The 24,609-nt window shown below is 37.1% G+C and overlaps 1 protein-coding gene across 2 annotated transcripts in view; it reads left to right on the top strand.

The window, feature by feature from the left end:
* The window catches only part of BCKDHB (branched chain keto acid dehydrogenase E1 subunit beta), a 138,019-nt gene extending 117,389 nt beyond the window's left edge, over window positions 1–20,630 (top strand). The window contains exons 10-11 of one of the 2 annotated variants that reach the window (XM_082481005.1): window positions 14,782–14,934; window positions 20,274–20,630. In XM_082481005.1, the coding sequence (XP_082337131.1) occupies window positions 14,782–14,922 (141 nt within the window). In that variant the 3' untranslated portion in view covers window positions 14,923–14,934; window positions 20,274–20,630. The remainder of the gene's footprint in view (window positions 1–14,781; window positions 14,935–20,273) is intronic. The other variant, XM_082481006.1, reaches the window with a different exon arrangement.
* Window positions 20,631–24,609: the final 3,979 nt, after the last annotated feature.

Here is a 24,609-nt window from a genome sequence, read left to right as displayed (position 1 = left end):
AGGAACAATTTCAGAAGTTATCAAGTCACCTAATGGATGGCATTTTGTTGTCAAGTCACCTACTGGATGGCATAATTTGTTTGATTACCTGCAATCTTCAATCACCTTTAAATCTGAATAGTACATCTGAATAGTACACCAACTTTGAATTCCAGCAGGTGGTCAAGAAACTTGAAAAATCTGAAGACCTTTCACTGTCTGTGTACTGACAACATACAAAAATGTTGTCCTGTATTTTATGTCCATAAAGGTGTTACCACCTTTGGCAGTTGATAAGGATTGATAAAGAGAGGCAAATATAAATGGATTTATAAAGTGACATTGTCTCTTTTACTGTTATCGATGGACACTCTCACTAGGAACTATAGATTTTGTATTGGTCCAGTTTGATATTAAATGGCTTCCTCAAAAATTCCATTTAACTGAAACTTTGTCTCAACTCTGCAACTATCTGTGTAAAGACATCCACTGCAGTGATGTGACATGGATTTGAATTTTTCTTCATAATTACTCAGGTAGGATTAATCAAAAAATTACATCTCCTAATCAATAAGAGTAAACGTTGGTAGAGGGTTGCACATTTCATTTTAGAGTAAATCTCCCTATGGAAAGATTTGAAACTTTTTAACAGCAACTGAGAATTACAGATCCTGTTGAAGTCTCCTAAAATAACTATCTTCCCTTAAGAGAACATAAATAGCATGAGACATCCAGCCTCTAGTCTGTCAATGCAGATATATGGTAATTGAGATTATCCACTTTAAAGCTGCTCAGCTGCTTTGCAGTGTTAGCAGTCTGTCTGCAAGGTAGATTGCAATTGTCTTGCAAACTGTAATCTAAACCACCATAGCTTTTATGTATTTTTTAAGAACAGTATTAAAGTTTTGATTTCCGTTTTAGTATGAAATATTTTGAGGTTTTTCGGTTAAGTCCATTCACTCCCAAAAGTATTTACTTTTAAAATTTTAAACAGCTTATAACTTTATTCTCCTGTTGTTCAGATTTATTATTTGCCCATTGCCATTCTGCAGTTTACTTAATTAAAACCATTTACACCATCTGAAGTGACCTATCCCAAAGAAAAATCCCAGAGTAAAGGAAAAAAACCCTGTCTTAATAGTTTTGTTTCTGTTCTCAGAGAAGCTGACAAACTTAACATGACATGTAGCAGCACAGAAGAGAGTATTTAAACACTGGTTAGAGCTGAGAAATTCAGATACATATTTCATATTCCCATTTTTTGTGGGGAAAAATCAGAAAGAAAGAAGTCTTGAAAACAGCTGTTTTAAGATGCAAACAGTAATCATTTAGAAAAGTTATATCAAATGAGAAAGAAAACCTTGAAAAGATGTTTGGCTCTTGGAAACCCCTGTATGCAGTAAGAAAACTGCAGAGCAGCAAGTTGAGTTTCAGCACACTTTGGTCACCATGCTACAGTAAACCTCAGCCATTGCTTTGTTCAGTCAGAGGGTCTTCTAGGCTGAAGTTGTTTATTAACCACTAAAAGCTAAGCTTTTCTTTCTCTATATAATTTGTGGTGACCGCTAAAATAAGTAGAAATATCTTGAAAAATGATACACTGTTCAGAGAAAGCTGCTTCAACCTCTATTTTTGTGAGCATTCAAAATAATATTGATTTTATGATGGATAGGAAACTATGCAGCCAACAAACCCCGTAATTTCTGGAGTATCCCTGAATTCATAGCAGATACAAACCTTGAAAATAATGTGTTACATGTGAGCTTTATTTCTGTGGCTTCTTTTTTTTTTTAACCAACCACAAAAGAAGACATTTGAAAGCATATTTCCTGTCTTGATCAAGACAAAGTACAATGTTAAACACTTAAAGCTGAATCTTCAGTGATATCAACCCATGCCTGCAGTGTCTGCAGGATTCTTTTTTATAGTTGTTAGCAGAATTGGTTGACTGTATTTCTACCGGCTGACACATGAAAAATCCAGAATTAATGTAGTCACCAATACAGTGAGAAAAGCCCCATAACAACTTCTGTACCAGCTGGGTTTTTCCTCAGTGCTGTTTCTCCATCTTCATAGCTCTGAATTTCCTCCTAAAGCATAAAGTACTCATTTTCTTCAGTTACTGTATTCTGATAAAAATTTTTGTCAGGCTGATGTTTTGTGAAATTTAATTTGTTACTGAATTTGCTGGGCTTTATATAGCAAGTGTATGTTCTGCCAGATTAACCTGACGGATTAGATCCTGAGATTACAAAATCTTGACAGTACAAGAACTGTGAGGTGTATGATGAGGAGATTGTAGTATGTTGAGCTCTCAAAAACGTTACCAAGTTGTAAGAGGCTACTAGTAGCATTTTTTAAGTCTTGGTAAGATCTTACCACTCTCTTTAGTTTCTTAGCTGCAAAAATTAGAATTTGTGAGTCATAAAGACAGTCTGTTGTTAATATAGTAAAAATTGGAATCCTATAATGAACTTGGATGATGTCGAGGGTCTCAGAAGCGGAAACAGTGCAGTCTAGTCAGGTAAATTACAAGGTTTCATAGCTAGGAACTAATAACCTTTTTGGTTTTTACACAAGCTTATAGCTTATTAGTTGGATAGAAAGACAAATGCGTTTGGAGAGGCCCTTAGTGTAGAAATAGTAAGTACTTATTTTGTTGTAGAAGGTAGCAGTAGGATCTCATGTGGAATATTGTACATAAGTGTGGTCAACTAATTTTAAGAAAAAAACATTGAAACCAGACGATGTGAGTGAGGAACTGCTAGGGTAATCAGAAGCTGTAGAGAGCCTGCTGTAGGAAAAGAGCTTAACAGGGCCTGCCTTCTTCCCGCTATCAAAATGAAGGCCACAGGAATGTAAGTCCTGTTTATAAATTTACTGGGGAAGCGAGCACGGGTAACGAGCAGAAAAGGACCTATTTTACTGAAGTAATGCTGGGGAAAAATAATTTATGAATGAATTTGAAACGAATGGCTTGAAATTAGAAAAAGGGTTTTAAGATCACCTGTCATACAGAAGGAGCGGGGATAAAAAAAACACATAACTTCAGTATCACCACAGTACAGTACAGTACAGTCAAATATGATCAATTTATGGCAGAAACTGTGGCCTTCTGTGATGGCAGAGACTGACTTGGATTCTGAGACCTCATCAAGTCTTGTGTCCTTACGCTTTCTCAGAGGTTCGGGAAAGAAAAACTTTAGCTGGGCAAGGCCTGGTGTCTCATTTCTTGAGAGGAAATCAGACGCCTGGGCTGGTGGGAGCAGGAATTTCCCTGACTGGACAACCATCGTTTAAAAATGCGTTTGGGTTTCATGGCTGCACAGCTGGAAGAGCACATTGGTGTCAGTGCATCTAATCCCTGACTTCTGCCATCAGTAGTGACTTTATGTGATGGGAAATCTGATCTGAACAACGGTGGGTTTGGGCACCAGCAAAAGAAACGGACCCAAATAAAAGCTCAGACTTCCACAGAATTCTGCTTTTTGTTTTCTCTCTTTATGCTTCCTCTTGTATATCGTATATCTCAGTCTGTGTGATTGCAAGTGGCTTGAGTTTATGCTACTATATAATTACAGTACTGGATACAGGGTGAAACAAGAAGCCCAATGTGCTTCAAAAAATATGTTAAATACTGAAAAAAATCAGTTGACATGGAGACCTGTAATTCTTAAATGATCCTGCTTTAATACAATTGGTGTAGATTTTTTTTTTCAGGGGAGGGAGATTAGGTTTGTTGTTTACTAATTAGATTCACAGAATTATACCTTGTAAACAGTAAAATAATCTCCGTTTGTACTGTATATCTATTTTATATTTGTGATATTGAGTGCCATTTGTTAGTGATCTCTACTCCTGTAGAATGCAGCTTGTATTCATAAACTAATCTCAGCAAAAATGTCATCTACTGAGTAAACTGAGAAAGAACTTCCTAACGGACTTACATGAGAGAAACATTTTGATTTTTACTGTTTAGCAGTCATATAGAGGGAAAAGAAAGTCTCAGCTTGAACTGGGTTGCAGTTTCCTTTTTGCAATATTATCATTAGTATATTTTTACATTTACTTTTTACTCTGTTCTTCATTAAGAACTTCACTATACAATTGACAATACTTTTGGTGGAAGAGATAGATTAGGTTACATAAAAGATTTATAGTTTTGGCTGTAAAGCAGAAAGTTCATTAGTGGAGTGAAAATTAAAATTTCATAATTGATGTAGTGTAAAAGTAAAGTTCACATAATAATTTTAAGTATGAAATTCATTTAAACAGTCAGTTCTAAAACATAGATCCAGTTAAATACTTGGACTTAATCCAATAAATACTTCAGCGAGGCTTCTAGAATATACAGTAAACCTCTACCATTATGTTTCCCTATTGTGTAAAAATAATTCATTGTTATCTGTGTTTTTGTTCTTCAGTGTTGCTGGGTATTTCACAGGTCCCATGCATTTGTATTTATACGTGCAGTTCGTTGAGGCTTCAAAATCAGGTCAATAGTTTTGAACTGTTAATTCTGGGATAAAGGTAAACTAAAATTTCATAGCCTCTGAAATATATGATTTCTGGTCTTCCTTTTCAGACCAGTTTTTAACTTAAGAGATGTAATGCTAACTGCTTTAATAGATTTGTTAAACATTTTAAAATGAAAGTGTCTAATTTGCAGCACATTTCTGGTCTTTTTAACTTTTTATAGCTGGAAAAATTAATAAAGTATTATGGTTTTATTTTCTTGGAGGTTTTGGTTTGTTTTTGGTTTAGGGATTGGGTTTTTTGGGTGGGCGGGTTTGTTTTGTTTTGGTTTCTTGTTTTGTTTTGTTCTGTTGGCTGAGAGTAATACCAATTTTTCTCTACAGTGGAAAAGCAATATAGCCTATGTGAAGAATAATTCAGGAAATGTAGTGAAAAATTATCAAAACTATAAAAAAAAAACTATAGGAAAGAAGAAGTTGGACATAACTTGGTATACAAATTTGAAGATTGTATGATAAAATAATTCTTTCACGCATTTTAAGTCAGCTTGTACCCAAAAGCTCAGTCTCCTCCATTCAGTGTTTCTGAATATTTTGCTGCATAAACCTTTATACTTTCTGTAAAACCTCATTGAATTTCTCTCCATTCAATTTTTAACATTTTTTCTGTAGAATAAAAATTATATCTCTATACTTTCCAGTAAGCTTTCCTATTAGTTACTTTTGCCATGATATGAGAGGTTATTTAATATAGAGGTTGAAGCTTTGTACTATAATACTTCTACCTATGGGTTTGAATCATCAGGCAGCTTCCTATGAATTAAACACGTAAGTACAATGGCAGCTCGGTTTAGAGAAAACACTATAAAATTCCTTATACATCTGTTCCAAGTGATCTAATATTCACACACACACACACATACCCCCGCTCCGAGTTAATTTTACAAAGATTATAATGTTAAAAACGCTGCGGAAAAATACTATGTATGCCCCCACCTTTTCATGGGTGGATGAGATATTTCCTTTGTGCTTGCCTCTCGCTGGCTGCCTGGCCAGGCTGTGGGTTTGCACTGGAGAAGTGTTCGGTGATGGCCAGTCAGAGTGACAGCATCGTTCTTACCGCGCTGTCCCAAAATGCAAATGCTTCGGTATAAAACGGGAAATACACTTTTTAAAGTTGTTTAATCACAGCAGTTGAAATTGCATTTCCTTGCGATTTCATTAGTGTGTGTTGAGTGAAGTACTTCTGCAAGGATTTTACTGTGCCAGACACGTAGATTGACAAGGTTGTCTTTGCAAGAATCTCTCTGCTGCCTAAACAGCTGTAAAAATAAAAATACCACTCTCTGGCTATTAAAACTCTTAGCGTCAAATCCTTCCAGTCATTTCTGGCATGCTGAGCTTAACGCAGAGATGTTGCTGTAAAATACTTAAATAGGTAATTAGAATAGTAGGTGATAAGTGATGATCTAAAAGTATAAAATCTGATTATATTGGTAGGATATTTCTAGCTTTGTGATTAAAAGGTGTAGGATGTAATTAGAAGGAGAATGATCCTCACTCTAACAGCTTAACAAATGTTTATTATATTGCTTATTCATGCGGAAAAAATACTTGTGATCTGCAAACATTTTCACATAAGAATAATTTTATACAGGTGCTTTAGCTCTGTTGGTTTCACTTGGATTATTTGCCTGTGTTAACATATGTGTAACAGTTTGCAGGATCATTGACTGAACAGATGAGTTAATAATGCCGAGTAACTAGGTAAAACAAGTACCTTCAGCTACTTGCCAGCCTGGGAAGTCATTCTAACTGTCTGTGGGACTTAGGGCATGTTTTTAGAAAATATGTGGGTCTTGGTGCAAATATTCATAATTGCTGCTTCAAGAAAGTGCGCAGTAAACTTGGAATATCCTAGAGAATAATATAATTTGTAGTGAACGTACTGTAAGATTGTTTGCTACTCTGCAGAATAAATAACTTCTATTTGAAGAATTTTGTCATATTTTGGGTCTATAATATATAGCATATGTAAGTTGTAGGTAAGATCTCAGATTGTTTCAGATATGGTGTAGCCATAATTGCCTAGGAAAAAATAGTATTTCTAGTACTTGTAGCAAAAAGATGGGAAGTGATCATCTAATGGATTACAATTAAATATCCCAAACCCCTACTTGCCAAAGAGCATTGTTGTGGTTCACTTAAGGCAGAAGCGTATTCTAGCAACCTGGAAGTCCTGTTACATCTTCTCGAGTGTATCCAACTTGTGCCATTGATTTTGTGGGGCAGAATCATGCTGGCTGCTGCACCTCATGCCCTAGACAACGCAAATTGTAAATTTACGGGGAAGAAATTTCTGTCACTGTGTCATTCTGAATTGAATATATTTCAATTCTAGTCCTAGACTCCACCAGGTTGGATTGAAATTTTGTAAAACTTTAATAGAAAGTCTTAGCTTTTTTTTGTATAAAACATAGGATGGGAAGAAATGAAAATTACTTTTTATTCATTTGCCTCGTCTGTGGGAAGAATAAGCTGTTTGACATAAACAGAAGGGGGGGGTTGTTTATTTTCTGGGGTGTTTTTGTTTTGTAAATACCTTGGGAATGTGTTGCTGATTTTTTTGTGCACTTCTACCACAAAGACAACCACAAAGCCACTGACCAAGGCTCTAATCCCAACAGCTTCATGTTAATGCTGTTGCCGTGAATGTTTGTTGGAGTGGTTGTGTTGTATACTTGATAAAGAGAATTTAACAAACAGTATCAGTCTTGCATTGGGGTTATTAAAGATTGCTCTGTTCATCTGTGACGCTAGCCAAAACGAAATTTGAAGGCAATCTTCAAACCCGGGTATGAATGAGAACTTAACTGCATCAGGCAGCCATTGCTAAGGTAGCTGGTGTTGTCTTACGCAATGCAACTAATGAAGCTCAAAAGACGTGTAAAATAAGTAAGAAATAAAATATTCTTGAGTCCATATAAAAGTCTTCGAAGTATAACAAGGTTATGTTATGTAAATGAATAGTGATGAGACCCTCTGTAAAATCTAAGATAGATAGGCATGTCACTTGATGTCTCCTGTCAGCCACAAAATGTTGAAGCTGGAGAAGTTAGTTTCAGTTCTCCCTCTTGGAAATTGTAGAACCTTTTAAATTCACAGTGAATATTTCATAAGCAGTAATGTTATTCTGCCTGTAAGCCATTTGTTGCAGTGTAGCTGAGGTACAAAAGCTATGACGTCCCAGAAATAATGCATATGGATTTTACAAACAAAATCCAGCTCATAGTGAGGAGTCTGTCCTGAATTTCTGGCCAAATCCTCTTTCAGAGTGTTTACAACTTGCAGAGTTACGAGTGACAACGAAGACAACATTATCCTCATGTGTTTTACTTGTCTAATTATGCACATTCCTTTCTGTGAAATGGAAGTAATGAGCTTAACAGAGTGAATTGGTTATTTTTTAATATAAAGAAATCGCAAGTGGTCTGGAAAAATATGCAACATAAACGTTTTTCAGTGACTTGAATTAAGACATCCTTTCAGTGTCATTAGTTTCATCAGCTTATGATGTGCCAGGAGCAAACCACGCAAATACATATCTGCATTGAAAGTCAACAGAGTATCCGGGATTGCAGAAACATAACATATGGGAAGCTCTAGATACTGATTTTTCAGAAAACGTTCATTTAATATTTTGATCAACTTGTGGTTTCTTTACTTCCACCTAACAGAAAAAGAGCCCATATTAGCGGCATTGGCTTGCAAGGCTGTGCTGGTGTGTAGCTGCCCCATAGTTGCTATAGCGACCTAACATCATCTTACAGGATTGCAGTTATGGCCATAGCACCAAAAATTTTGTCCTGCCTGAAGAGAGCCGTTTCGAAAACACTTTATTTAGTACATAGGAATGTTTGTGTTCTTCCAGTCTGGGTTACTTCCACTTGTATTATTTTCATTTTACAGTGCTTGCAGTTTAAACATCTTTTAATTGGGAAACCTTTTAGGTACATGGTATAGAGTAGAAATGCGTTTTCTAAAGTGTGTGTATGTGTGTCGTATGGAAGGAATTTCTATTAACTGTCACCCTGCTCCCCATCCAATCCTATGTGTTTCTTTTGATTAAGACAACATTTAAAGCACGCATGCACTCCCTTTCTTTTCTAGTAAAGATATTAATACAGAGAATTCATATGTCAAACGTTTGTTTTATTTGAGTATCATAATGCAACATCTCATAGATAATTTAAAAACGTTTTGAGTATTAAAGTATTTGAGTATTAAAACAGGATTAAGTGTTACTCAAAGTGTTGCATTGTGTTGTATGTGTCTGGATTCTAAAAGTGCTGTGGTCTAAAATGTATTCACTGCTAATAGATTCAGTGCTTATGATTAAAAATAGCTGAAATAAATTCTTAGTTTAACATGAGGGATTTAAGAGGGATGTGAATTATTTTGAAATAATTTTGTTCATTTTATGTTACAATACTTTATCTTTTATATAGTAAATTTGACTTCATCTATAAATATTGCTTCACATGATTCAGTTCTATAAACACAATATTTACCGATAATTGCTTTTTAATGGTAGCAAGCCAGTGAATTACACAGAACAGTCCCCTCCGCCCCCCCAAGTGCTTCTTTATTTTTTAATTGCTGGTGTATTTTTTAAGTAAGAATATTATCTGTTTGGCAGTCATAAGATAAATAATTTTAAATTTAAAGAACTGGTAAATAAAATAAATCATTACAAGCTGTGCTAAGTTTTTAAAGGTTGTTTTAAGGTGATCTCAAAAAGGAGGAAAAACTAATAGAAGTTAAACTTTTGCAACATATAACTGCAGACTTCTCTGAGGAAAAAATGTATCACTATTGTAACTATCAGGAAGAAATTTATAAAAGTATTTCAAGATGAAAATGCCTAAGCTGTTGGAAAAAACTGTTCCCTCTAAAAAAAGAGATATATATATCTCGTGTGTATAGTACTTACGTAGCTCATAGAAGTGACTGTTCATAAGAATGTGACATATATATGTTGTCAAAGCAAATGATGTTTAAAATCTGTAGCATTTGGTGCTTGCAGCTGTCAAAGAAAGTACTGTACTACAGTTGTGAGACATGAAAACTCCAGGTGCTTGACTTTTCTGTTATTGAAAGTAAACTGTTCAAATTAGACAAATTTTCAAAGCAGAAACCAAAGGAAAACACCTTTAATCTGTATTTAGTGTCAGCTTTATTGCTTGAAATCCATCTTTTATAAAATGGGGTTTGATTGACTGCCTCTTTGGAAAGCTTCTTTTGAAAATCTTTATCTAAGCTTTGACTGAAAAAGTAGTTTTTATTCTCAATGACATCATCATGCTCATTATTAACCTATAGTAGGATTCATCTCATTCTTACAATAGTAAGTAATGTACAGTTGAAAATCCATATGGGGAAGTAATAGATAATATAAATGTAACAAAGTGATATGGAATAAGTTTTATTAACTGTTTGAGCCTCAGACTTTAATTTATGACAACAACATGAATAAATCAGAATAAAAATATCAGAACAGAAAGTGAAACTCTAATGTGATAAGAGGTTTCTCTCTGAAAAGTTCTCCTAATGTATATGTGCTTTTTAAAAATTTTATAGTCTACAGATGAGAAGGTAGAATTCAGAGTTCTAATTGACAGAAACCACAACTGAATTAAACCTTTGCAACTAGTCACTGAGTTCCTGGGTCTAAATTTTGTAGTTATTGTCAGCAGAAAAATAAGTAGTCTTGCCTGAAAAATTTTCCTACTGTTTGCCTTGTCTAAGCGACCTTAACCTTATGTTTAGTCTTCTTTTTATTATAATAGCTATAATACCAAAAGAAATACTAAAATTTCTATCAAACTCTACCTATTCATATTAGTCTTTAAAATTGACTTTCTGTTTGTCATCCTACAGAAAGTAAATTCCTGTACTGAAAAAAGGAGTTGTAAAAGCAGTGTTCTCATATAGCAGCTCTGTAGTCATTTGATATTCTTGTAGCTCTTAATTTTTTTGAGTACCTGTAGTGTTGCAAAATAAGAATAGCATGGGAAAGACCGCTGGGACATAAAATGTTGCAGGAATAATTGATTTTTAAAGGAAAGTTTTCTCATCTTACAGAGTACTCTACAGAGCAGTAGAATTTAAAAATAAAAAATATATTTCCTTTTTACTGATTTTAATCCATGTGAATCAGAGGGGAAAAATGAAACCAATCGAAAAGATATAGAAGTAAAGAGAATAAGACCAAAATAGGATAATTAAGGGGAAAAGTATCAGTTTGGAATTGTCTGGTTTGCTAGCTGCACATTAAATAGTCTCATTTACTGATACTTACCAAAGTGTTTGCATATGGAGGTATGTTTACTATGAATATAGAATGATAGAGATTCCCTTGAGAGGAAGGAAGGTCTGGAGCAATAAACTCTCTAACTCTTTTCTTCTTGGCTAGATGTCTAAAAGCACTTCCCCTAAACTGCGGACCACATTGCTCTGTTTTTCTATACATTGCAGAAGAATGAGTAATGTTTTCTTTCGGTTTTGACCAATAATGGATTTATTTTCTTATTTTATGCTTTTTGTACAATTGTATATCTCTATAAATGCCTGCAATCCTCAGTTGTATGTTTTTTATAGAGTTTTACACTCAGAACCCTGGTTTAGCAATGAGTACCTGAATCTCTGGTAAGAGTAAAATATACACTTAAGTAAAGCTAAAATAAACTTGGATAAAGTTTTCCATATTAGCATACTAGAATATTAGAATTCGGGGAAATAGAGGAAATGTACCCAGTACTAGAGGATGTATTTCAAATACGATCATGCACCATCTGGCAAGTCCTTGGTTTTAGCATCTATTCTAGAAATCAAGGCATAAAATTGTTTTGAAGTGGTGTGTGTGATACATTTGATCGCCATGAATTTCACGGACAGATTTTTAGTGGGACCTGTGCTCTTAACTTATTTTGAAAAGGCTTCCTAAGTGTGTATTAAACATAAAAGGTTAAGATGAAATAATGTGACCAATTAAAATGCCTTTATAGAATATAATAATGTATTTTCCAGGAGGCTTTGAGTGAAATTCGGGCAAATTAACGTAATTGGCAAAGGTCATATTGAATAACTGAGGCCAGAATTTGACCTCTGCATTTAGAAAGCAGGAAGAATAACGATTTAATGTTTTGTCTGAATTCTTTTTAAATTAAGACCATTTGAATATATTGGACTAATAACTATACCTGTTCCTTTTTAGCATTTTTTTTCTAACAAAATTTTTTACTTCGGTTGAATTTTGGGAGTTAGTAGATACTCTCCTAAATAAGTAGGACTTTTTCATAGTGATTTTCAAAACTGAATTTAAAACATTTTACATTGGATCAGAAATCCCGTGCCTACTACTTGAAAATCAGATGGTTTTGGAAGTCAAGTTTTTTCCTTGAAAGATGTCAGGTTGTTTAAACAGTCCCTCTGACATACGTAGAGGCTTGTTGAAGGCTGTAAACTTGCATTCCCCTATTGTGCAAGAGCACTTTGGGCCAGTACCAACCTTTATATGCCCAAGTATTATGGAGTAAATCTGCTTAATTTAAAATGTTGGTCTTATATCATGCTTTTAAATACCGTGATAGATTTGTTCTGATAGGCTCGTACAATTGTCATCTGCTAATTAGTCTTAAAAAGAGCTGGATGTTGTGTATTTAATACTCTTGCTCGTGTTTCTCTACAATGTGGCTGTGCAGGTGCAAAAAATCTGGCACAGCGATATCTACAACAGATGTGGCAGTATCCTATTTGGGATGAGGTAAACTCTTGTTTCTCCTAGTTTAACCTTTAGCAGCAGGAGTGAACAAGAATCTGTGTAAGGTAGGCTATTTGATGAGCTGATCACTTGAGTTAAATGTTCTTCAAGCTCAAAAGGGAAGATGAGTTAGAAATACGTCCATAGACTATATAAATTTTTTTATATTAAAAAATATAAAAATATAAATCTTGCTAACACTATGATTTTTCAAAGTGAAATGCCGTCTAAGGAAGAATGTAATCTCATTTGCTCACATTACAGTTATTAAGTTAACGCTATCAAGCCGGCAGTTTCATATTCTGTAACTTCATGAAAGTTTGCTGTGATTTGGATTTAAAGGGCACAACAGAATATGTGGTGCCTTAAATTAAACTGATTCCAGAGATAAATCAAAACCCCATAAACTGATGAACTTTATTAGTTGTATTTTAAACAAAAGTGGCTCGAAACCTAATTATAGGTCGTTGTAAATGAAGACTTCAGTCCTACAAAAGACTTGCTGCATACCTTGATGTATCCAAAGCACGGCTGGTAAAGTAGTAGTATCTTCTATCAAACCACCTTACTTTTTTTTTTTTTTTTTTTTAAAGACACTGCTTCCCTCTACATCATCTTATTAAGATATTACCTTAAGCTTGTTTTCTGTGACTGGCAATACTGCAATAAGCATTTTCAGTGAAACTAATGAACTTTCTCACCCAGCTTTGTCTGGGATGAGCCATTATCACAGAGCTGATTATGACATAAACCAAAAGTCTCTCATAGGTATTGGTCCTGTGACGGGTACTCTGAAACAGCAATGCGGGACTGGAAGGCTGTGGGTTTAGAGTATATTTGTATGTTTTGGTGTAATGAAATTTCACAGCTGTTCAGGGCAGGCCAGTTTTGGAACAGTCTGAAAACTATTGCTTCATCTTATCGGGCAGTCACAGCATGGGAACCAAGGACTGATTGGTATAAAAAATGTCCTTGCCAGCAGGTTGGGGTAGGACATCATATCTATCTCATGGTCAGGTAGAGGGTTTAATACACTCTACTTCCCAGCATTTTCTACTAATGTGAATCTTTCACTTTACAAAGAAAAGCAAAGGAGTGCCTGAAAATGGAGCTCAAAAAATCTTTGTTGTTTGCATATATTTTTTCCTCAGACCTATTCAGACTCAAGTTTTCTAGGTGAATTAGTTCACTATTAAACGTAATGACACTGTGTGCAATGACACAATCTCTTGGACCTTTTACTTTCATCTATATTCCAGAAATACACCACTTCACAATGCACTGAAGTGGTAGCTGGAGCAAAAGGTTATGATCTCAGTGTGTTACGAGTACCTTCTATGCTGCCAAATATCATGATGTATGGAAAGCACAGTAAGTTAGAGTTCGGCTGCCATGGACTGCAAAGCAATGTGCATTCAAAACAGTTCATCAGTCTGAGAAAATACTTAGCACTTTGCTGCAGAAAAGCGTAGCTCCATGGCTGTTTCCTTGTGGACCCGCTGGAAAAGGACTGGTAGATAATCCTTCACCTGCCATTTTGCTGAGCCAAGTACAGAGGGGAAGTTGGCCAGGGTGTCTCAGTTGCTGCAGTCCGTAAAGGAGAGGCCAGAAGGAGACGTGTTTTGTCTCTTCGTTTGTCTGCTCTGGAAAGCAAATACATATGCTAAAGATAAGGGGAGCAAGGGAGCTGATAATTAGCATCAACATCAGTTTGATCTGGCAAAGTTATTTCTGCATCTACTTCTTGCAGGTTTTCATGGTCCATGCCATCACTCTGGTAATTGAGAGTAGGAAGATTGAAAACCCGCTCTTTATTTGGTTATTAAAGCTAGTAACGTTGCACATATTTCCACAGGTTACTTACAGATTAATATGGTTTATTTGTAATATTTTGTGCCCTACTAGGTTGAGAAATGAAACTCTCACAGTCGTTGCCAAATAGCACACAAGTCGTGGGCTTTTGTGTAGAACATGGATTTGACGCAAGGGTTGGAGATATGCAAATCCACTTGAGTTCAAATTCAGAATTTCCATAACTGCTTAATGTTTCTCAGACAGACTCTTAGTAATCTAAGGGGTCAGAGAAGTTCGAATAGGATGTTCATGTATCCAACAAATAATACACACTCTTAGATTATGCAATTTTTCTATATGTTTAAAAGTGGTACAGGAAAGAAACTCTTACTCCTTTGTTCCTAAAATATTTGTTTCTTGGCAGCGCTTGACTGGATGTATAGCAGATGTACTAAATATAACCTGCCTATGATTTAATGCAGCACACATGTAGAAAATGAAAATAACATTAATACAAGTTGTTATTTTAATATGGACCTTTGGGCAAAAGGAAGCACTGTTCTGGTCTGGACTACTTATGCTGTGATATAAATAGAACGTTTGAGTTTCCAGGTCTGTCAGTCTGGCAAAGTTCATTCGACCTCAATTTGTGATGCAAGACTCCTGAAAATCATGGCCTCGCTAACATTTATCCTGTATTTCTGTTAATAGGAGGAATGCTTTTTGAATTTAGAAGCTCCTATTTCAAGAGTATGTGGCTATGACACTCCTTTTCCTCACGTCTTTGAGCCTTTCTACATCCCAGACAAATGGAAATGCTATGATGCTCTTCGAAAAATGATTAACTACTGAGCAGTAGTACAGGTGAGAAATAATATCTTATACTGACAGTTTGCCTGTAAGGATTCTGACAGAGTGATTGCAAGGTTTGGGGCTAAAGTATGACTCTATTTATAACAAGAATTGCCTCTTACGGCTTTGGGCCTTCAGTCTTAAAGGCGTCTGAATATTTTTAAGTAGTGCCATTGAAGTTAATGAATTAAAATTAATTACCTTGCTTAATCAATCTGACAATTAAATGTCTTGTGTCCTGAGAAGTGAAAAGAACGTAAAGTGAAAGGCGAAAGGAATAGTAATGCACAGAATGTATTTTCACCTATATTAGAAGACTTGCAACTATTTCATAGGCAAACCGTCGTGTTAAACTTTACAATTTTTCACTATTCAGGGTTGCCTGTAATCCTGTGAGGTACTAATAAGGCCCAATTTACACTGAATATAGGTGCTGCATTGCAAACATACACAGAGCACTGAAAATATATGAAGTATCTGTAGTATCTCAGTTCTGTTCAAATACAATTACAAGGCTTATATTTACTATTTATTCTAAAAATAAATTTTTATTTAATTTGGTCATGCTTGAAGATTTCTGTTTGCAGAGCCCTTCAGGCACCAAGTCTGTGAAGTAATATCTATTTCTATTACATGTCTATTAATCACCGTCTGTAACATCTTTTGTTTCATTGTAATATAATACTAAATAGCGTTAGACTGTGCAGTGGCCAACCAGGACTTAGCATTGAGCGTTGCTGTGGGAGAACATCTGGTGTTTAATGACCAAAGTTTAATAGGAAATTTGTCAATGCGTTGTATTCTCTACTTCCTTTAATTAAGTGAATCAAGAAGCCTAGTTCTTGAGATTGAGTCTTGATGGGTCTTGTACATTTGAACTAAAAAGAAAAGAAGAAAACAAGTGGCCCGATTTCCTGTGGAAGAAGGAGGTCCTGTGGTAGGCGGTCAAGGGCTTCTAGCTGTGGACACCGAAGCGGGGAGGGCCAAGGTGCGCCCTATATTAGGGGCGCCCTCTTGTGTCCATTTAACCTATACGTTAAGCTGTGAATTATATTTAAGGCCAGGGATAGAAGGTTGTCGATACCTTAATGTTAATCTCATTTATATGCATACTTACTTTCAGGACGACTTTTTGCATTTCACTGTCTTTGTTTCCCTCAACAGCTGATAGTGGAGCTCCCATATGTGAAATGGGAACTCTAGCAGTTAGGCAGTGTCTCAGAAAAACAGTGTAGTTCCACTTACAATGTTTCTCCAACATCACCCGTTATTCACATACCAGAGAATTTCCTTCGGCTTAAAACTGAAGGATGTTCTGATCTGTTTTCCACAGCATGTGGTAAACGCTGTCTTTTTCACGACAGTTGTCCTTGCCTTTTATCTGAGTAGAACTAAACTTATTAAAGCCTTATTTTCTTTTTTGTTTGGCATGTCTGTGATACAGTCAGTGAAGCTCTCCTAAGGAGAATGGGATGTCTCAGCTCTTTCAGGCGAGTTACTGGGCCATGCTAGGTAACTCCTAATCTGTTCCTTTCCAAAGGAACCAAAGGAACAAATAATCTTACCCATTGTAAATAGGGGAAGACAAACCATGGGCATTTGGTGGTTCAGAGGCTTAGTTTAAGCCCCATTCCTCCACAGGTAGGTATGAGGAGAAAGAAGTGGGTTCTGAGCAAGCAGTGAATTTGCGCGCAATCCAGTTTCCACAGTAGAAATCCACTAAACCTATCTTGCAAGGTAATATGGACTAAAACTTGGAAGAGTCGCCTGCATTCATTTTTAGATTTCTCCAGTGGGCTGCACCACGCACCAATATCAGAGGAGGTTATTGGCCAGCTGAAAAAGTGGATTTAGCATATCTAGGAGCTGGTTTAATAGGGACTGTATGGAAAACAGTGTAAAGATACAAAAAACTGCTTTCTGGTTTGTCTAAGAAAACACCCTGATGCTATGGCCCATAACATCACGTCATTTGATTGGTGTGACTAGCTATTAGTGTTACAGAATGTGCTGCTCAAAGATTTTTCTAAGAAAGAATCTTAATGTGCCTTGTATGTAAGGCACATTTCAGGGGAGTATTTTTCTGTGTGCTGCACTAGGTAATTGGTCTTATGTGCTTGACACAGCAATTACAGTAGATCTCCATCCTGCTATCTACTCCACAGAGTTTGGATGTAAGGTAGTGCGCTTATGTTTCTGAGAAATGGAAGGATTGCTTTAAATTGCTTCTTTTCATACTCAGTGTAACTTTTATTAGTGATGTTAATTGCCATTGGTCTGGACTGATTAAGTTAATGTGTTCCAAACCACCTCACGTGTAGGGAGACAGGGATATCTTTTCTAAGAAACAGTATTAGAGTTTGTGTGGATTAGAGCACAACCATGGGCTTCTGGATGTTAGAAAAGTTGGGCCCCTTCTTGTCCTGTTGCTGGAGAGACAGAGGAGCTACCCGTTCCCCATGGGAAAAGGGATGTAGGGTTGGCTTTTGAGTTACAGAAATGGCCAAGCTGGCTAAGTTGTTGCTTGGCTTACCTCTCAAGCCATTTCTGTTAGATACAGCCTGGTGGCATGGCTGGGCTACCTTCTTCTTTCCCCCTCTTAATCGACAATTTTATAAATTGATTCATCTATTGCTTTCAGGCAGGCTGGGGGGGTGGGGGGGAAAAAAAAAGTGGTAATTGTCAAATATACCAATATCAGATTGTTCTTTCTAACATGGCCTGAAATCTCTGTAGTTTGAGTGAGAAGCTACTGCAACTTCATTTCGTGAATCATAGAATGGTTTAAATTGGAGGGCACCTTGAAGGTCATCTAATTCCACCCCCCCTGCCACAGGCAGGGACACCTTCCACTAGACCAGGTTGCTCAAAGCCGCATCCAGCCTGGCCTTGAACACCTGCAGGGAAGGATCTTCCACAACTTCCCTGGGCAATCTGTTCCAGTGCCTTACCACCCTCAGAGTGAAAAATTTCTTCCTAATATCTAATCTAAATCTCCCCTCTTCCAGTTTAAAGCCATTCCTTCTCGTCCTATCACTACATACCCTTGTAAAAAGTTGCTCCCCAGCTTTCCTGTAGGTGTGCAGCGATAGGATTCCCTCCCCGTGTTACTGGATAACACCAAATTGTATAATGTTTCATGGTCTACCACTGTTTGAAAGTCCTCCTCAGACCTGGAAACAGGTTCTATATTAAAGTGTGGGGATGCTAACTCATCGAATTTATTTTTACCAGTTACAGTATGCTTTACTTTAAGTTATTGGGGTGTCAAAAGCTTTCTATCCTTATTCAGACAGGTAAATATTTCTCACTTAACAAAGAATAAATCTGCATCTTCTTTTTAAACAAACAAACAAAACCCTCCCTGAAATATGTTTGGCTGTGTATACAAATGTACCTCACGTCCAGAAAGGTTCCTCTCAGGCGCCTGAATTAACTTACTACTTTGTGTCTGAGGCTAATACAGAGTCTCAAGCTGGATGCTACAGTCAATCATTTCTAAACTTAGCCTTATTATCTAAATGTACATTTGGTTTTATTCAGCCTTTGTTGACAGTGTCTCACACATGCATAGTTGCTTATCTTGAGATCGACAGTACAGGCGGTTTTCCTGCTCAAAGGCAGTGTTTGACGGTGAATACTGTATACCTCATCAATGAGACAGGCAAGAGCAAAAGCTGTATCTTTCAGCAGCTTCTTAGTTATTAAAATTTATAGCTATGTTAGCTAGAAGAGAAATAGCTTCCAGGTAGGCAGCTGTGTTCCAGATATCTCTTTGTAGTTGGAAAAAAGATGAAGAGAAAAGAAGCAGTGAGATTAGGATGGATATGAGTTTCCTGGATAGATGGAACGGTGTCTGGCTGTTCATTTGGGGGAAAGGCGGGGGGGGGAGGGGGGGGGGTAGATAAAAGAAGAAACAGAAGATAACAGCCACAAATTTTATAAAGCATAATATAAAATAAAATATTGAGAGGTGGCTGTAGCATAGAAATGGCAAATAGCCAAGTGCTCTTCTGTTATATTTTTCAGATTTTTCTACCACATTCGCATATTCTGTTTACTTGTCAAATTCTGAATTTTAAAGCTGTCCCTGCTAGGTGACAGTTTACCTCCATGAGAGAGTGTGTGTGTGTATGTAGAGACACCATTACTATTACAAATTTAGTCTCTAAAAATACAAAGTTATCACACTGAACTTCATTATGGAACTATTTTATGGAAAGTTTAATCTTGGTGCTTAAAGGTCAGGTGGTGATGAGGGGTTGATTTAAATTTGTTTTTCTTTCCAAGCATGTATTTGAAGTTGTATTTCAACATCCAATACAGTTTGCTCAGAACCAATGCTCCAGTTGGGAGAGACTTGCAAATGACATCAATGCTTTCCCTTTCTCAAACAGTAATTTGTGCTGGGCAAGAGCAGGGGGCCTGGGATACTTTGGTTAGTAATTGTCTGTTCTTTGCACTCCTGGTTATTAGGCAGGACGTCATATAGGTTAACTTGAGGAACAAGAAAAATGTAATTCCTCTCCCTATTTGGTGAATGAAATACGAAAGACCGTGCAAGACCATTTCTTTTTAACGTGAGACTAACAACCGGGTTTTTTTCAACGCAGAATCCCAAATGTGGCAGGCTAGACTGCCTGCATTTTATAATGCGCTGTCTGTAACCCACTAGAATAAACAACCTCCAGAGGCTTGAGTAGGACGCAGCATTCCTGGTTTATAATGTTTTCCTGCTGGATGGCAGAAATCATGCAAATGGCCAGTGAATCACGGCTTATTCACGACCAGTGAGTAGTCCAAATATGAGATAAGAGTCTACTAGTGCTATGAGTCTGTTAGTGTGGCTGTTGCAAGTCTATACATGAATTTAAACCTTGCTGAGAATTCATGCAAGATCGGGAATAACTAAATTATCTTAAAACCCCCCCGATAAATAGGAAAGGTATTGACTACAGCTTTTTTACAAGACCCCTCTTCACTGTAACAGCAGACTAATAGTATATCTAGTAGATCTTAAAAAAAAAACCACATGACATTGCTTAACATGCTAAAGTGGGATGGAATACACTTTATCATAAGGTTTTTGCGTAGATGGTGGTAATTAGTGTCATCTTGACACTAGATATCAGTTGCAGTATTTCTAATTTCTGCATGTCTAACTTGGCAGCTTAAAAAAAATTAATATAGTTTTTAATACATAAAAAGTATTTTATTATAGTTCACGCACTTTGAGGTTAAGACGACATTATAAATTAAATAAAGATTACGGTGAAGGACACTGTGTTTAAGTTGTGGGTATTACTTTCAGCCTTACGATTTGTAATTTATTTTGTCATCTTCTTCTGCAGAGATGAGAAGAGCAACAGGGAAATGCAGAAGCCACCTTCAAAACTCTTGACACTTTACTCAAATCTTTTGGGTTTGGAATTCACATAGCAGACTGTTTTCTCTGAACTCAACTGTCCTTAATATTCATCTTGGCTATTCTTCAGAAAGTTCAAATCTTCCTTAATTATGAAATCAGTGATGGGCAGGTGATTGCTATAATAAGTAGTTTCAGATGTATTTAAAGATATTCCAGATGTCCTATGAATGTTACACATTGCCATGCTTCACTAGGTTACGTCTCTAAACTTCACTGTGTAAATAATAGAAGCAGGAAATAATAGAAGCAGGATTTTATTCAATAAAACATATTATGCACATGTTGTCTCTTGGTTTTGTTATTGTTTTGGGAAAACCCAAAGAAGTTATTTGAATGTGACTCTATTTTCAACAAAATAAACCTTAGGCAGCCAGACCAGCCTGTGCATCTGGTCTGACCGAGACCTCCTTTAACCAGTGTCATTAGCTGTCTTTCAGTTGAGTGGCTTCATGTAAAACAGTCCCAAATACTTCCCTTTCTGCAAGGGAAATGAAAACTCCATTCTTCTTGAGAAGGGAGGAGAGATTTTTTTGCTTCGTTGCCATAGGTGAGAGGCTCCATTGGTACATCTTCCCTGCGATATCTTTGTTTAGTTATTTTTCCTCTAGGTGTGGAATGTGTCTGTTGCTAAGCACTTGTGCAAAATGTGCCAATTTGTTGAGAAAAGGTAACAGTACCCTGACATATGGTGGGAGAAGAGGCAGTGCACATACCATTGTCTGTTGGTGAGGACACGGAAATACAAAATTACCAAAAAGTCTCTACTATAAAATTAAACTTGAATGTTTGTTTTTCCTGTGCCAATATAAAGGGCACTGAACATCCCTAAGTGCAAAAAAGAGTCCAACCTTTCAGACTGAGAGCTTCTGAGCTCAGTGGAGGTTTGCTTAATTTTTAATAATGCCCTTCTTTTCCATATGACAAGCCAAGGACACAGCAAAGATGCTGTAAAAACTATCCTCTCCTGTCCTACATTCCAGGACTGCTCAAAGGGCAGCAGATCTTCTTCCAGCACAGTAGTTTCAAAGCTTCTTACTGAATTCCTCTGGTACCAGCTCTGCTCATTTTTCCACCGCCTAAATTAAGTGTGAATTCAGCAGTTCCTAGTCTTTTTGGTCGCTTTGCTCTCTGTATGAATCAATCTCATGCTGTGTTGCTTCTTATTTTACGGGGGAAGGAGGGGAGGGGATAGGAAGATGTGTGCCAGCAGCCAGATAACCACATTTCCCTTATTATTCAGGGGGATCTTTCAGGGAGAAAGAATACCTTTGTACACAAACCTGCTCAGAGCAGTCCTCAAGGTGACGGCTGAAAGACCCCAGGGAGGAAGCTCAGGAGGATAACTTCACTCTGAATGTCAGTGGATATTGGTCCCCCACCCATTCTGATGATCTGGGGGGTTGTTAACTGGGCAGATCCACTGCAATCCAAGGGAAACCTGGCTTTGGGGACAACACCCTTAATTATGGGTGCCAAAGGGCACATGCCTGCATCTCAAAGTGGCGTGCTTCTCAGGGCTCCTACCCAACTCTCATCTCACTCTCCCAAACCTCAGAAGCAACCTTTGTAGTGTGGTTCGTTGTTTGTAACGTGGGGCATTGCTGGCCCTCCAGCAGAACTCAACTCAAAAAGCCGCGTTCAAAGGACTTGTAGAGATGGAAGGTGCTAAATGATAATCTTTTCAGGTCCTACTATCATTTTCTGTATGATGCTGTTTCCATAGTTCATACGTTCCCTACAGAATCCCAAAACTGAAAATGGACCTATTTGTTAATGTTTCTAAACAAAATGACACTGTTAGTCAAGTCTTCTGTCTGTACGTCTCCTGTAAATGCCGTGTATAGAATTTGTTTATTGTTTTAAATAAGATAGATGCATTTTGTATTTTATATTTTTTGTGCTGGATTGAAACTATTTTGGTTTTATGAAGAAAAATGGTTTTAAAAATTATTTCTGTCTTTGTAGAAAATCAATAGCTATTTTAGTAACTTTCTTCTTAAAATGTACTGTTACTATATTTCAAAGCATATAAACTAGATGCGATTATACTACTGCCATAGTAAAATATGCTTTGGTAATTAATAGCCTTAATACTATATACTTTGTATTTGCGGTTTTCATAGATAAAAGCAGTTTCTTGTTTAGTGCAGAGCTTAAGTTCAAGTTCCGTGTATTGAAATACAGAATAATATATTTCTTAATAAACATATAGAAAATATTTGCTCTTAACATGCATGTCCTGGGGGACTACTACAATCTCGTTGAGGGGCAGGTTTTGTATTTTCAGTGAGTGGTGATGTGTCATTTTGTAATATTACAAAAAATGTTCTTTTCTCCTCTGTTTTGGATAACAGAATATTTTTCTCTGGCAAAGGCAGTTAATGTTCTAAAATAGGTGCTGCTCCCAAAAGCCTGCCTAGATGGCAGTATCCGCTCACGTAATCTGTGCTCAAGGATGGCGGCTGTTTAAAAGTGCTTGTTATGGAAAAATGGCATATAGCTCTAAATTGGACAGAAAGGTGTATGCTGTTACATACAAATAACTGTGTCTCATTAAACTCCTTAATAATAAAATCCAAAGACAAGTCATATTTTCTGGTTTTTAACCACTCGGATCTCTTAATTAGATTAATTAGATTATGCAAAAAATGTGCGGAGGAATATTATCAGATTTAACCTGGGCAGTGCTTGTTTCACTCCAAGTAACTCCTTCTAAAGCAAAAATCATGTCAGTGCTCCCTGCTGATAGTCCAGAAAATTAGTAATCTATCTAGTCATGTTCATTTAACACTAATTGCTGGAAATACTTCTGGTACATAGTTTAATGCTGGATCCTGAGATTGGAATTCAAGAAAGACATACACAGCCTTCGTGGGATCCCAGATTTATTAACTGCAGATGAAAGACTTGTATACTCTTCTTCTGTCATCTAGCTCAGTTAAGACTGTAGTGCCATAACGACCTCGCTGTAATAAACAGTGCACCAATTAATAAAAATTGGATTTAAATCATTAGAGGTATTCTCCCTCGTGGAAGCGCACGTGTTTCTAAGAGGCTTAGCCAGTAGTACGTTCTCACTGCAGTAGCCAGGAGCCTTGACACAATGACCTTCCGCTCCTACGGTCTGATAATCAATTCTGAGCTCCTGAATCTTTTCAGACAGCTCCCTCGCTCCCGTAGCTAAAAAGCGGTGTTCCCGGTGCCCTGGTATATGGCAGAAGCTCTGTTCCAGCCACATAACTTCAGAGGTAGCAACTGAAAGGAGTCCATTCAGCAAGCTGGCAGAGATTGTTATCGCAGCAGCTCACGGGGTTCAGTGAGCATTATATGTTCATAACAAAACAAGCTGACAGTCTGTAAACTCTGCCAGATTTCAGTAGACCCGAAATAAGGGCGCAATTCTTTTGTAGCTCTTTTGCTTTGCTCTGCAAGATGTGTGTTTGTTAGATATGGGAGATGTACATCTGACTTCAGTATAAACAAGATTTTTTAGAACTTAATTTGGTTGCTTATGCTTTGGCATCAAGTACCATTTGAGACACCCTAGGGCATCCTGCGTGGTCTCCATGGCTCCAGCTCCTACTTCCATATAGGTCCTGTGTGATATCTGCCAGCCCCGTGTGTATCTTGGGTGCCTCAGGGCGTCTCAAATGGTGCTAGATGCCTGTGTTCAGGCATCTAAATGGAGCCCTTTGTTTTCTGGGGCTTGGATAGCTGATGTTTGACTATTTTTCTGTGAGCTTGCATAAAATGCTAGCACTGAGATTGGTGCATGCCTCAATTTTCAAAATAAATTGCTCAAATCCCCAGTAAGTACATGAGGTGGGATATATTGACATGTTGGTGTGCGTGAAAGAAAGGATTGTCTCCTCAGTGATGTGCTGATGCTGAACTGGGGAGTTACTTCCTTGAGGTGAATAATTTAGAGCAAAACCTCAGCCTTATAGATGTCCCCTGGCCGGAGTTGGTTGCTGATGAATATCTGAAGATAGTGTGTGGGCAGGTTCTGGTTCAAGTTCAGCAAAGCCACGAGCGACAGTGGTGAGTTGATGGGAGATGATGCTTCCTGCATGGTCTGTGTGTGGGATTCAGCTCAAGGTTAAGCCGCCTAAATTTAAGTGCCGAGGTATAGGTGTGTAGGGCTGAGCAGAGCAGTTGAGCTAGCTAGTAAGTGCCTTTAGGGTAAATGGACTCATTCTGTAATCATGGAATCATAGGGTTGGAAGGGACCTCTGGAGATCATCTAGTCCAACCCCCCT

The sequence above is a fragment of the Vanellus vanellus genome, assembly GCF_965231255.1.
Source record: "Vanellus vanellus genome assembly, chromosome: 3".
Classification (NCBI taxonomy): domain Eukaryota; kingdom Metazoa; phylum Chordata; class Aves; order Charadriiformes; family Charadriidae; genus Vanellus; species Vanellus vanellus.
Note: the sequence above shows the minus strand (reverse complement) of the source record. Positions and strands in the feature narration are given on the sequence as shown.